At 50.3% G+C, this 12,602-nt stretch overlaps 5 protein-coding genes across 5 annotated transcripts; 3 read left to right on the top strand and 2 right to left on the bottom strand.

The window, feature by feature from the left end:
- Positions 1–111: 111 nt before the first annotated feature.
- V8C40DRAFT_232068 (v-SNARE protein VTI1) lies at positions 112–1,387 on the bottom strand. The gene is made up of 3 exons (XM_083213064.1): positions 1,027–1,387; positions 553–968; positions 112–498 (listed from the first exon to the last, which is right to left on the bottom strand). Exons 1-3 carry the CDS (start codon positions 1,204–1,206, stop codon positions 411–413), a joined length of 684 nt encoding a protein of 227 aa, XP_083077530.1. The 5' UTR covers positions 1,207–1,387; the 3' UTR covers positions 112–410.
- Positions 1,388–2,996: 1,609 nt separating this feature from the next.
- Positions 2,997–4,938, top strand: V8C40DRAFT_232073 (NAD(P)/FAD-dependent oxidoreductase). The gene is made up of 3 exons (XM_083213065.1): positions 2,997–3,262; positions 3,319–3,739; positions 3,795–4,938. The coding sequence occupies exons 1-3, from the start codon at positions 3,037–3,039 to the stop codon at positions 4,717–4,719; spliced, it is 1,572 nt and encodes a 523-aa protein (XP_083077531.1). The 5' UTR covers positions 2,997–3,036; the 3' UTR covers positions 4,720–4,938.
- A 290-nt stretch (positions 4,939–5,228) lies between these two features.
- V8C40DRAFT_232074 (cytochrome c oxidase assembly protein CtaG/Cox11-domain-containing protein) lies at positions 5,229–6,532 on the top strand. The gene is made up of 4 exons (XM_083213066.1): positions 5,229–5,512; positions 5,572–5,641; positions 5,695–6,145; positions 6,212–6,532. Exons 1-4 carry the CDS (start codon positions 5,256–5,258, stop codon positions 6,259–6,261), a joined length of 828 nt encoding a protein of 275 aa, XP_083077532.1. The 5' UTR covers positions 5,229–5,255; the 3' UTR covers positions 6,262–6,532.
- Positions 6,533–6,882: 350 nt separating this feature from the next.
- Positions 6,883–7,432, top strand: V8C40DRAFT_261240 (60S ribosomal protein uL24; the record flags this gene model as incomplete). The annotated part of the gene is made up of 3 exons (XM_083219240.1): positions 6,883–6,901; positions 6,968–7,080; positions 7,154–7,432. The coding sequence occupies 3 exons, from the start codon at positions 6,883–6,885 to the stop codon at positions 7,430–7,432; spliced, it is 411 nt and encodes a 136-aa protein (XP_083077533.1).
- Positions 7,433–8,739: 1,307 nt separating this feature from the next.
- Positions 8,740–11,585, bottom strand: V8C40DRAFT_282327 (uncharacterized protein; the record flags this gene model as incomplete). Its single annotated transcript, XM_083221770.1, has 3 exons — positions 8,740–9,067; positions 9,122–11,414; positions 11,474–11,585. The coding sequence occupies 3 exons, from the start codon at positions 11,583–11,585 to the stop codon at positions 8,746–8,748; spliced, it is 2,727 nt and encodes a 908-aa protein (XP_083077534.1). The 3' UTR covers positions 8,740–8,745.
- Between the last annotated feature and the right edge of the window lie 1,017 nt (positions 11,586–12,602).

Here is a 12,602-nt window from a genome sequence, read left to right on the forward strand (position 1 = left end):
TGCCCAACCACCCGTAAATCTGTACCTATGTACTCCGCACTGCTGCTGTAGTAGGAGGAACATTTACATTCCCGAAGCTTCTGCTTATTGTCACCCGAGTTTCGTTATTGATAGAGGAAACACTTTGGTTACTCAATACACTTCTATTTTGCCTGTATGAGATAAAGGAAAGGTAAACACAATAGCTGTAAATAATGCACTCTACTAGTGCATGCTTTCAAAGGGGCCGTCAACACTATTGCCTTCTCTATTCGAGCTGCTGCTATTATAGCCCCTGCTGTCTGTGCCAAGGTTCATTTATATGTGCAAGTCTGTATGTTGCGAAAGAAAGAAGAAGAAAAGAAGCACGCAAAAAGTCCAGTTGAATTAACTCCGAATCGCCGACATAACTCCAAGCAAAACCCTGGCTTTCATCGAAACTTGCTGAAAATCACAGCAATGATCAAAAGCACCAGGATAGTGATGATGGAAATTGTAATCACTCGGTTCGTAGCCATGCTGTTCATCATCAATATTCTGTGCTTCGACACTGCTGGTGTTGGATTACGTTACCTCCGAGCCATCCCTCTCAAGGTCTTGACACTGCGATCGACATAACCTTCGCTGTCCAAAAGAGTGTCGTGCGTATGACGAATAGTCTCGCCCTGCCTGTGCAAATCGGCCAACGTTTCAGCTCCGATAGCCTCTGTCTCGCTGGCGAGCCGCTGGCTGCTAAGAAGTCGTTGTGTGCTTCGGTCGAGTCTTTCAGTTCCCGATAGCAACTGCTGCCGCTGTTCCAAATTGATATCCGTTGATCCGGATGGTTCGTCGGTGTAGCGTGAGCCGAACATGGCCGCTCGGTTAGTGGCGAGGCCCGTAAGCTTTCGGCGGTTTGTATCGATGTCGGATTCGTAGTTGCGGAAGCGCTGGTTGACTTTGGCTCGTGCAGATGTTGGGATGTTTTGCTTTTCAAGGCGCATTTGACCAAGCTATGATGGCGATTAAATGTTAGACCTGTCTCTGCGTATATGCAACGGGTTACAGTACCAGTTCATCTGCCTCTTCCAAGGCGCGTTCAGCCTGGCTGACGGCAGCCTTGCGCGGTTCACCACTCAGTTCGGGGATCTGGTCCAGCTTTTGCGCCAGATCGGCCTGTACGAGCTTGAGCTCCGCCTCATACGAGCTGAAAAGTTCGGAGCCAGCATCGGTATCGAGAGGGTTCGCCATCTTGGCTGTTGGGTTCAGGAGTAAGCGGAGAAAAAAAGGTAGACGACGCAATAAGCTGTTGCGAAGAAATCGACTCGCTGGAGGTGTTCAGAAATGGAGGACTGATGACGGCTTCTATGCTTGCGATGTGCGCTCGGCTGAGTTCTGGTGATGTTGAAAATGGCCGCCTGAGAACAGCAGCGCCGTCATCGTACGTACGCATTCAAGGCTAAGACAGGCTGGTTGGGCAACCAGAAGGGGTACCGGTTTGCTGGAGGCAACTAGGTACTTTGCCTGCATTATGCGCGTGACAGGGTACCTTGTCTCTACCCAGGGCCAAGTACCAACCTACGCTTTATGCAGCCTGGGCATTGTACCGTACAACACGTGCAGTATGAGGCCACGGCTAAAATATGGCAAGTGACTAAGCCCAGGGTGGTCCGTGCTTTTTGGTCGATATTATCTCACAACCGCCCGCAGAATTTGAAATTTTCTTCTCTTTTTTCATTAAGTTGATTCAACCCGGCTACGAAGAATTTAAGGCTAAGCGTCTAGACTTTGTCAATGGCGCACAGTTGAGATGCCGGGGAGATTGATGTAGGTTTTCCTACACGGCGCTTTCAAGAATTGGAGATTCGCTTCCCACGTTTCCCGATCCCGTTGAGTGCTCGACATGCCAGCTAAAGGGCCAGCCCTGGGCTGTCCGTCTCTAGCATGAGATACGAAGTACTGGTACTGCTACCAGGCATTACATGATTACCAACTGCTCGAAAAAAGAACTCGGCCAGTAAGGCGGTCAAGCGGTGACGGATCCATGTCGGTGAAACGACAGGCATTCGTCTTATGACTTGCACCGGGCTGCAAAGCATGTGATAATGGAGGCGAAACGGAAAAAAACCATTCATGCTCCACTGATGCATCTCCACGTAGAAGCATGAATTGCATCAGACCACAGTTCTAGGCCGAGTTTGGTGCTGGGCGGATGCGTTATCGCAACAAATCCTGGCCAAAGGTACAGAGTACCTGACTCTCGTAACATCGCCTTGCTGTTAACCGCCCGCCATGCTAAGACAGCTCCGTAAAGTTGGATAGCTTATTTTCAGCTGCCGTCTGGTTGCCAGCCACGTCTTTATTTGCCTTGGCAGGATGTGCCGAATCCGTTGGCTTACGTTGTTCGATGCAGGAACTAATGCATCAATTATAAACGTGCCTGTACGTGGCATTTCGAGAAATGAGGCGAGCCTTTGTTCTGTAGCATCCCAACATTTGATGAAAGCAATTGCATCGACGTTGATCGGAACCGTCACTCTAAAGTCAGCCACCTGTGGCGCTACTAGGTAGCTCAGCCGCTTTCATCCTTGAAAACACACCTAGACAATTTACAAGACCCTGGCAGCAATTAGGAGTACATAAACCAAAGGGTTCTCCTGCTAAATCCCCGAAGTGTTCCTGTGGTGATCCGATCCCTTGCTTTGTCTTCCGCACATCAGCACAGACGCACGTACTGTACTCGTACATATACATAAGGCGCAGGTACCTGCTGGAGATCGCTGCATGTACAAGTGACTATGCCCCTGCGAGCAGAACCGCGGCATGTGTGAGTTGTTTGATTCTCCTGCATGTTATCTCTTGCCCGTCATCGAATCAGGGCCGCGACACTTATGCACAGTTCCATGGGTGGCGCCGGCAGCTTTGCCCCCCTTGTCCCGGCCGCTGCTGGACGTCGAGTTCTCTGACATGTGCAAGTCGTCTCCCGTGTATTTTTTGGGCAGCTGAAGCCGTTCCCAACTCCCAAGTCCCTTCCCATGCCCTTCACCATCCGTCGCCCCCAAGCAAGATACCATCGCGCCTATGAGCCACTCTGTTGACAGGTTTGCCAGGAAGAAAGTGGCCATTGTCGGCAGTGGCTGCTCGGGCATTGCTGCGCTTTGGGCTCTGAATAGAACGTATCACGATGTCTATCTTTACGAGGCCGCAGACCGCTTGGGCGGCCATACCAACACGGTGCAATGGAAGGCCGGCAAGTATACGACGGCTGTTGACGCCGGATTTATTGCGATGAATTCAGCGACATATCGTGAGTTGACTTGGGACTGTCCATTGCCGTCTTCTGAGTGCTGATCCCCTGGCTAGCCAATTTCTTGAATTTCCTCAGCAGAATCGGAGTCCCGACTGAACCTACTGAGGTGACCTTTAGCGTATCGCGAGACCAGGGCCTGTTTGAATGGGCGAGCACGAATCTGAGCACGATATTCTGCCAAAAGAGAAATGTTTTCTCTCCGAGAATGTGGAGGACACTATTTGACATTATTCGCTTCAGCCAGTTTGCGCTGGACTTGCTCATAGATGATGAGGAATATGAGCCTCGCTATGGAGGAGAGAACATGATGAATCACGTTCACAAGACGCTGACCATTGGAGAGTACCTGCAGCGTGAGGGCTACTCGGATGGCTTCCGGGACGATTATTTGATTCCCCTGACAGCTGCTATCTGGAGCACAAGCCCTGATAAATGCGCGTTGGAGTTTCCTGCAACAATGCTGGTTCGCTTCCTGTGAGTCGAGACTGCTGCCGCATCTCTTCAGCTCTTATACTGACAATCGAACTAGATGGAATCATCACCTGCTATCCACCCTCGCCCTACGCCCGCAGTGGTTGACGCTCAAGAATGGTGCTCGCTCATACATCGATACTGTCATGAAGGGCTTCCCCCCCAACCACATGTTCCTCAATACCCCAGTCAGAAATGTGTCCAACGACAACCAAGGACGAGTACTATTGCACCTTGAAAATGGCAAGACGGAGGTGTTCGATCACGTTATCCTTGCAACTCACGGCGACCAGGCGCTCTCCATTCTCGGCACCTCCGCCACGGAGCAGGAGCGTTCGATTCTAGCCTGCTTTCAGACGTCACAGAACGAAGCGGTGCTCCATTCAGATCTGTCTCTGATGCCACGGAATAAAAGAGCATGGTCAAGCTGGAACTTCCTGACATTGTCTTCTCCCTCAACACAGAAAGCCAATATGGACAAGGTCTCCATAACTTACAACATGAACATTATGCAGCGCATTCCCAGAAATCCATTTGGAGATGTTTTGGTCACTCTGAATCCAATCCATCGCCCCAGCCCATCCAAGATCCAGGGGAAGTATTACTACACTCATCCTCTGCACACTCCCTCATCTGTGCGCGCGCAAAGGATGCTGCGCTATATACAGAACAGGAGAGGAATCAGCTATGTTGGGGCCTGGACTGGATATGGATTCCACGAAGACGGATTTACCAGTGGATTGCAGGTGGCTCAGGACCACCTAGGGGCTAAGCTCCCCTTTGAGTTCCGAGACTCCACCTATAGCAGAGGAAGAGTCCCAAGGCTGGGTCTGTTGGATCATTTGTTCCGGCTCATTATTCTGGCAATCCAGGTGTTTGTCATCCAGGTCCTGGAGAGACTGGCACAATCTGGAAGGCAGAGAGTAGTGAAGCCGCTTCTCAATGGCTTCCAGAAGAAGCAACCCCGCAAAAAATTGGCATAAACATCCTAGGTGTTATTCAAAAATGCTTCTTGTTTTATTCTTTTTTATTCTTTTATCATTGTTACGGGATTATTACCACAGCGTATGGAGCTACTTGAGAATTCACGACGATATGATGGGGAGGGCATGCTGCAATACAAGACTGATAGCACATTTTAACAGACATTAGACTTTAAGTACCCGGCCAAGGCCAATATATGACAGAGAAATTAAAATTCATTTTTATGAGATAAGATTCTACCGAACAAGGTGTCTTTCTTTCTTGAATGACTGGAAATATATCTCGCCGTGCATCAAGATGTAGATACTAATGTTGAAGATATCTCGCTTCGTGAAAATAAAGTAGAGGCAGCCGGGGGTACCTACAGCATTGCATCGGCACAGCCAAAGCCAATTCGCCCCGAACCGCTGCCCCACCAAATTCAAGATGTCATGCCACTGAGCATCGGATATACAGATGCTTGGCACTAGCTCCAAATCTAAAGCTTGCTTCCTCCAGCCTTCCACAAGGCAAATCTCGCAAACAAACAGCCAAGATGAGCAACGCGCTGCGCCTGGTGCGCAACGGCCCTTCACGGACGGCGAGCTCTTCATCGCAGTGGGCTTGCTTCTTCTGCCAACATGCGCGGCCACAGAGCAGTCGGCCCAACTTTGCAGACTTTCGGCGCAAATTCTCAAACTCACGGCCTCGGCGAGAACAGCAGATACAACACCAGCCGCGACAGAATGCCACTTATGCGCCGTCTATGGACAGGGTGCGGGAGCAGTATAGTCAGAGGAACAAGACGATAGCGTATGGAGACCATTTCCGGGCAGCAATTCATGGAATACTGGGCTCATGTCTTTCTATAGCTTCTATACCATGAGCGTGATCATGGGCACGCTCGCTCTGGCATATGGCTCGGTGCCTTTCTACAAAATGGTTCGCAAAATCTTCCCTGGATGGCATTGATCAATGGACTAAATAGGCTGCAGATTTGCGCAACCACCGGTTGGGGTGGCCAGCCCATCCGAGCCCACGGCACGTCCGGCGAAGAGAACCAAGACCTCTCCAGCCGTCTCGTTCCCGTAACCTCTGCGAATCGAATCAAAGTCACGTTCAATGCGGCCGTGTCCGACATCCTGCCATGGAAGTTTGTCCCTCAACAGCGAGAGGTCCGAGTGCTTCCCGGAGAGACCGCCCTGGCGTTCTACAAAGCCACGAACCTGGGCGACCAGGACATCATTGGCGTGGCGACGTATAGCGTGACGCCTGCTCAGTGTGCGCCATACTTTAGCAAGATTCAGTGCTTTTGTTTTGAGGAACAGAGGTTAAACGCTGGCGAGACAGTGGACATGCCCGTGTTCTTTTACTTGGACCCTGATCTGTTGAACGATATCAACATGAAGGGCGTTGAGACTGTAACGCTCAATTATACATTCTTCAGTAAGATTCCAATGATTCAACGACATTGAGCGTCTATTTCCTCGATCGACTACTGACTGGAAGCAGAAGCGAGATATGACAATAACGGCAGATTCATGCCTCCTGCCTCGAAATAATAGGCATTGAAAATTCACATGGCCTCTATGGTGCTCCTCAAAAATGGTGCTGCAGTCTCGTACGATATTTTATAGATAGACGACCAGGAGTTCTCGGATGGCCTCTGTACATTACAACCAATGGAGCTCTTTCGTCCTTTTGGAAGGGAGATTTTGTATAAATAAGTTGCACACTAAAGATACGCATTCCGCTCACCAAAGATGAGATTGGAGAGCAAATCAAGAATCCATCTCGTCAAATCATCACATAATTTCCCTCGCCTTCCTTGGGATCTCTTTCTTTTTCACTTTTTCCTCAAACGATCACATTCCCTCATTGAAAACCCAGCGCGCTGCTTACCTAACCCCACCAGCTGCTGCTGCATCCACCAGGAGCAAGCTAACTTGCGCTTAATGACTAATCACATTAAGCTCGCAGCCCTCTTTCCAGAAACGGAACCAAGAAGTAGGGCAGCAAAAGTCACGTGGCAACCCACCGCTCGCCAAAAATTTCGCCCACAGCGGGCCAGACGACAATTTTCTGGCTGGACTACCTTTTTTTTCCCTCTTCCTTCTCTCCTCATCACCCAACGCTCAACCGACAAAACAGGATCTCCTCGTCGTCCAAATCCAACCGTCAAGATGGTCAAGGTTAACAAGAGTAAGCTTTTCCTATTAATGATCTGTGCATCAATTGAATATGTTTTGTGTTAACCAGCTGGAATAGACACTCACTCCTCCAGGAGCAAGAGCCGTGCCGCTCACTTCAAGGCCGGCTCTGGCCAGCGCCGTGTCATCATGAGCGCTCCCCTTAGCAAGGAGCTGCGCGAGAAGTACAACGTTCGTATTTCCTTCAAATAAACACTCTTCTCTGCTCTTGATCATGGAAAACTAACATTTTCCTCGCCAACAGGTCCGCAGCATCCCCATCCGCAAGGACGACGAGGTTACCATTGTCCGTGGCTCCAACAAGGGCCGTGAGGGCAAGGTCACCTCCGTCTACCGTCTCAAGTACGTGATCCACGTCGAGCGTGTCACCCGCGACAAGGCCAGCGGCCAGAGCGTCCCCCTGGGCATCCACCCCTCCAACGTCGTCATCACCAAGCTCAAGCTCGACAAGGACCGTGAGAGCATCCTGTCCCGCTCCAAGGTCGGCCGTGAGCTCCGTGTCCCCAACAAGATCTCTGCTTAAATTCATAAGCAAAAATCTAAAATTGGGTGAGACGAGGAGATGAATTCTTTTTTTTTTCAACTTAACAGTTTTTCCATGTGATGCATCCATGGCACAATGATGGGCAAGGAATGGGCATATATACTCCGGCGTTTTAGCGATACCCGAGACCCCTGCAGGTCCGGCTTTCTCAGCAGGGTAGATGAATCGAGAATTTTACAATTCTCAATGGCCGTTTCACCAACTTGTTGTGTGAAATGCTCCATGGGAGGTGTTTCCCGAAGCTTTTTTGGCTCTTGTTCCACTTTGCTGTCTCAGTGAGACTTGTCATACTCGATTCATTTGTCGAGGGGCTGCCATTGCACAGCCTTCGTAGACTGCCTCAAGTCTTGATTCTGAACAAGAAAAAGGCATACGCAGGTAGGTTATGTCTCCATTCTTCGTAGTCTGTGAATCCCGCTAGATAATCTCCGCGTCAACCAACAAAATTCATGGTTTTCGAGGTATACGACTGGCGAAGAGTGAACCCCGACTGAGATTCATACCACGAAACTCTGCGCTCGCCCGAAGATTTTCATCTTGCCTTTTCTGTAACGAAGCTGGAAATTTGATGGTGAGGGACATGACACCTACTCGAAGTCCCTTGGCTTCCAATCAGGCTCTGTATCTACGTAGACGACCAGTACTACGCGAATGACTTCGCCGATGCGTAGGCGACGGCTCAAATCGTTCTCTTTAGCACGCGGTATGCCTGTGTCAAGAGGCTATTCACACATCCTTTCACCATTATCAAATGAACCAGTGGAGCAAAAAGGTTTAGCAAAAAAAGCAAAGCAATATATTCGTTGGTTAGCGAGTAATTTTCCTCCAAAGTCCAAACCTTCTGTAAGGCAACAGGAAGCAGGCTCCAAAGGAGACGCCGTTCGTAGCTGAAGCAAGTGTTTCTTTTCTGTACAAAATAATCCCACAATAATCGACACCTTCTACACACATCCCCTTTTTTTGGTTGTTTCTCTTTTTCCGAAATTTCTGCAGATGGTACATGATACAGCCAAACTCTAACAATAAGTGACGCGCCCTGAGTCTGTTAGAAAGCACTGATTGGCCGCCCTTTGACACCACGGAGAAATGGTGAGGTTGACATGATGCTATTCTCAGATTGTTCGTCGCAAACAAAGTGATAACCGAGTTGAAAGGAAAATAATGTCGAAATCAAGTAACAATCGTAATAAGTACTCATACAATCCATAAATGTGCTTGCAATAAGAGATGATTCGATTGAATCTTGGACTGGGCTCCTCTTGTTGCAAAATAGAGCCCGACTTGTCCTTGGTTCAAAGCATTGAGGTTCGCTTCTTCGACCCCTGAACACCGGAATAAGCATTGTGCTTGCCATCTCCTAGGGGCCTGTTTTCGATCTGTCTCTCGCCAGCAAGGTTGGCCGGTTCACCCTCATTGGCATTTCCCGACTTGATTGTCTGCTCACGAGATGAGCTGATGTTGGTTGCTGTGGGAGTGAGAGACGCAGTCGCATGGCCACTGTAGTGAGGTAGAACGCCCTGAACTGTTGTAGAGGAAACTGTTCCTGGAACTGCGCCGCTGCTCGATGTGCCGCGTTTCATCATATCGTGCCATATGCCGCTGCGAGGCCTTGGTCTATAAAGGTTTTGTGTTAGCATGAGAAATTGTAGATGAAAAGGAATAACTTACCGAGTTTGGCGCAAAGAGTTGCGCCCTTTGAACACGATGCTCTTCTCGTCATTCTCGTCAGGACTGTCGCTCTCTGAGCGAGCGTTGGGATTGCCAGTCATAGCCGTTTGATGACGACTTCCTCTAGGGGCCTTTTTCCCGGTCTCTTGGCGAGAACGATCGCTACCGTTGGTGGACATTCCAGAATGCTGAGATGAACTCGACTCAGTGGTGATTCCCACTCCACCGCGCTCGTATTGACGTGAATCATGTCGAGAAGATTGAAAGGGGTCAGTGCTGACATTCCCATCACCATTGTCAACTTGGGATGCCTTGGTATGAAGAGATCCTTGTCCACGACTGACTTCCGACTCATGCTCGCCACACTGGCTTCCGTCTGGTGAAGGTGGATAGAAATTCTTGCCATCAAACTTGGGAAGACCGCTTTGAAGGTGGTGAGGAGCTTTACCCCAGTACATGTGACGAGCTCGGAGTTCATCTTCAGTAAGCTGTCGTGGGTAAATGTAATCAGTATCCCTGGCGTGCTCGACTCTCATACCGGGTGGGAGCAGTCCAACGAGATAAGGCTTAGTAGGGTCATCCTCTCCAGATATGTGCTTGGGATGACCAGAGCTAGGCAACACGTCCCTGGTATCCTGTCCGCCCACAGTACGAGGTTGGAATGGAGGAGCCAGCGCTGCCGTGACAGGCAAAGTTGAAGATCTCTTGTTGGCACCGATCTCATCGGAAAGCCTCAGAATTTGGGCAGTCGAGGCAACCTGAATTGTTGCTTCTTCATGGCTAGAAGTGAAGGCCTTCCGCTGAGTAGTCGGCATCGCCTTGTCAGCCCGCTCCATGGAGGACTCCTCTGGTAGGCTAGTAAAGCTTTCAGCGCCGCTATTCTCAGGTTTGACGCTGCTAGTCACTGGAGACTTTGATCGTTCCTCGTCTGCAGAGGCGAAGTCACTCATGTCGTCCTTTGCCTGGTCTTTTGGGTGGCTCCGTTTCTCATTTGCTGCCTGCTCATCTTGAACCTTCTCGAAGTGTCCAATAGAATAGCGCAATGACTCTGCATGAAGCTCCATGGTTCGTTCATCAATCTGGTGCTTGTTGTACTGGAGCTGGTCTTCTGCCCACTTGAGGGACGCACGAAGAACTGAAAGCTGTTTTTTGGTTATTTGGCTTGCTCGGATGGAGGACTGATGCTGTCCATTGGAGGGGGTAGGGGTTGGTACCGAGGGGACTTGAAGAGGAGGTGGCAAGGCCACTGCCTGTGGTGATATCTGCGGCGCCTGTCCGTTGCTCTGGGCCATAGGAGCCATGATATGGTTGGGAATGAGCCTGTGGCCAGCCACCATGGGCACCATTGAGGGAGCCATGAATGCGGGATGTACGGGATGAGGTCCCATAGCAAAGTGAGCAGTAGGAGGGAACACCCATTGTCCATTGTGCACGTAAGGTCGGGCTACCTCGCCACTCTCAGGGGGAGGAGGCCGAGTTGGGGTTGCATTCTCTGAAGCTCCCGTCTCATCCTGCCTATCACCAGTGGCTGGGTTTGGTGGCACTGGCATAGGACCTGAGGCGTGGCCCATGAGAGAAGGTTGAGCCGCTCCTCCTGGCCCTGAGATATTGAATCCCAATGGCCACGGCACAATGGGATATGGGTTTGCTCCTGGTGGTACGCCTGGCGCCGCTGACGCCGATGGCATTGCTTGGATAGCATGCATCGCAGGCATCGATGGCATTGATGGCATTGGAGACATCGCAGAAATTGCGGCCATACCAGGGATTACAGGCATACCAGGCATGCCAGGCATTGCAGGCACCATTCCAGGCGCAAAGCCCGGGATCATGGCGTGGTGGGGAAAGAATCCCATGGGGTGCTGAGGCACAATAAATTGACTTTGCTGGAGAATATCTCGGTATGGCGGGCGGTTGCAGTTGTTTTCAGCTCCTTCTGCCGCAGATTTGTCTTTGGGCCATCTAGTTGTGGGCGACGGAGAACCGCGTGTGTTGGGCACAATGCGGCCGCCAGCAGTAACTCGAACGTGAGTTGGTGACACGACTGCTCGGTAGAATCGTTGGAAGCCTTCATCCTTCTGGGCACTCAGGCCAGTGGGAGCGGAGATAGGCTGGCCCCCAATAGCTTCCGAGTCGCTGCGGCCACGATATCTCCATTCGGATTCAGTACCATCCAACTGTCTAGCAGATTCGCCACGGCGGGGAGAAGCGCTCTCCGAGGCTGCAGGCACATTGGCAGGTTCCTCCATGATGCGAGCAAGTGAGCTCTCAAGAGGCATGCGAAGAACTTCACCTGGAGCAGTTGGTCAGCAATCAAGTAACGTAGCAGACTAGACAGAAGTTCATCCATACCTAGCTCTTGATCTTGGCGAAGCTTTTCTTGGAGCTGATTGTAAAGCTCTCTATTCATAGGGGTATTCTTCAGTCGGAGGAGTTCGCTGGGAGTGTAGACTTTCCCGGCCATTGCGGACTCGTCGACAGCAGCAATGATTGCCATTAGTCGTTTCTTCCTGAGGGAAGGAATGAAGTGAAACAGTCGAAGAACAGCGTAAATCACTGAATGAAGCAGCTGTGTGTGGATAAGCGTCGAGACAAGCGCGATTGCAACTGGAACCTGTTCTTGTCAGTACGCTATGAAGACCGATGGCGAATGAAACGTAATGAAGTATGTAGATACTGGGTTTGAAGACATTCTCTCGTAAACAGAAGTTGATTGGGCATGGGATAGCAGACCGGTTCACCGGGAATTTTGCTGCCAAGTAGTGCAACAAAGAACTCAAGGGGGATAAACGATCGGTTGATATGAAAAGAAATAATGAAGGAAAAGGTGTTGCGTTCGATATCAAACAGTTGCTCTGAGCCTTAGAATAGTAAGGTAAAATGGGAGTAGCGGATGCTCCTCACCAGGAGATATGAAATCGGACTTACCAACCAGCTGCCAAGTGAGCAGGAAAAGGTCTGTATGCATACAAAGCCTTGATCAGGCTTCCAACGGGGAACTATTGAAGACAGCAGACACAAGAGGGAGCGGATAGGGTAGTGTTGAGGTTGACTGGTGGTCGAAAGAGTGTGTTTGAAGATGGACAAAAAGTGAAGAGACTGCGAAGGAGCAAATCCAGCACAAAGAGCACTGATGAGCTGCTTACCTACTCCTGGTGGTAGATACTTTCTGTAGAAGTTGTTAGCAGATGCCTGAGGTTGGAAGAATGAAGAGGAAGTTACTTGTGAGCTTCGGAAAGGGAAGCTGCGATGGCTTATCTTGGAAGGTAAGAGGGCTAGACGAGCTTTCTAGCGAATTTCAGGGGACGATGTCGCCTGAAAATTTTCAGCTTTAGATGGAGAGAGCAAGAGTGAGAAACGACTCTGCGCCTCCCAGAATAGCAGTTCGGGTCCTTGCCCGATTTTCAGCGATATGATGCTGAAGTCGTGGCCTCCAGGGGAAGGAGGCTGCGGCTGCAGGCAAGAGCCGGCGAGAAGGAAA

The sequence above is a fragment of the Trichoderma camerunense genome (genome assembly GCF_050948025.1).
Source record: "Trichoderma camerunense strain CBS 138272 chromosome Unknown V8C40scaffold_2, whole genome shotgun sequence".
In the NCBI taxonomy this organism is placed as follows: domain Eukaryota; kingdom Fungi; phylum Ascomycota; class Sordariomycetes; order Hypocreales; family Hypocreaceae; genus Trichoderma; species Trichoderma camerunense.

Excerpts from the sequence above, each read along its gene's own strand:
- V8C40DRAFT_232068 (XM_083213064.1), bottom strand. The coding sequence starts at position 1,206 with ATGGCGAACCCTCTCGATACCGATGCTGGCTCCGAACTTTTCAGCTCG. Across the intron at positions 969-1,026 it reads TGGAAGAGGCAGATGAACTG|CTTGGTCAAATGCGCCTTGA; the intron begins GTACTGTAACCC and ends TCGCCATCATAG. Across the intron at positions 499-552 it reads TTGAGAGGGATGGCTCGGAG|CATGGCTACGAACCGAGTGA; the intron begins GTAACGTAATCC and ends GATGATGAACAG.
- V8C40DRAFT_232073 (XM_083213065.1), top strand. The coding sequence starts at position 3,037 with ATGAGCCACTCTGTTGACAGGTTTGCCAGGAAGAAAGTGGCCATTGTC. Across the intron at positions 3,263-3,318 it reads GATGAATTCAGCGACATATC|CCAATTTCTTGAATTTCCTC; the intron begins GTGAGTTGACTT and ends TCCCCTGGCTAG. Across the intron at positions 3,740-3,794 it reads ACAATGCTGGTTCGCTTCCT|ATGGAATCATCACCTGCTAT; the intron begins GTGAGTCGAGAC and ends CAATCGAACTAG.
- V8C40DRAFT_232074 (XM_083213066.1), top strand. The coding sequence starts at position 5,256 with ATGAGCAACGCGCTGCGCCTGGTGCGCAACGGCCCTTCACGGACGGCG. Across the intron at positions 5,642-5,694 it reads CGGTGCCTTTCTACAAAATG|ATTTGCGCAACCACCGGTTG; the intron begins GTTCGCAAAATC and ends AATAGGCTGCAG. Across the intron at positions 6,146-6,211 it reads GCTCAATTATACATTCTTCA|AAGCGAGATATGACAATAAC; the intron begins GTAAGATTCCAA and ends GACTGGAAGCAG.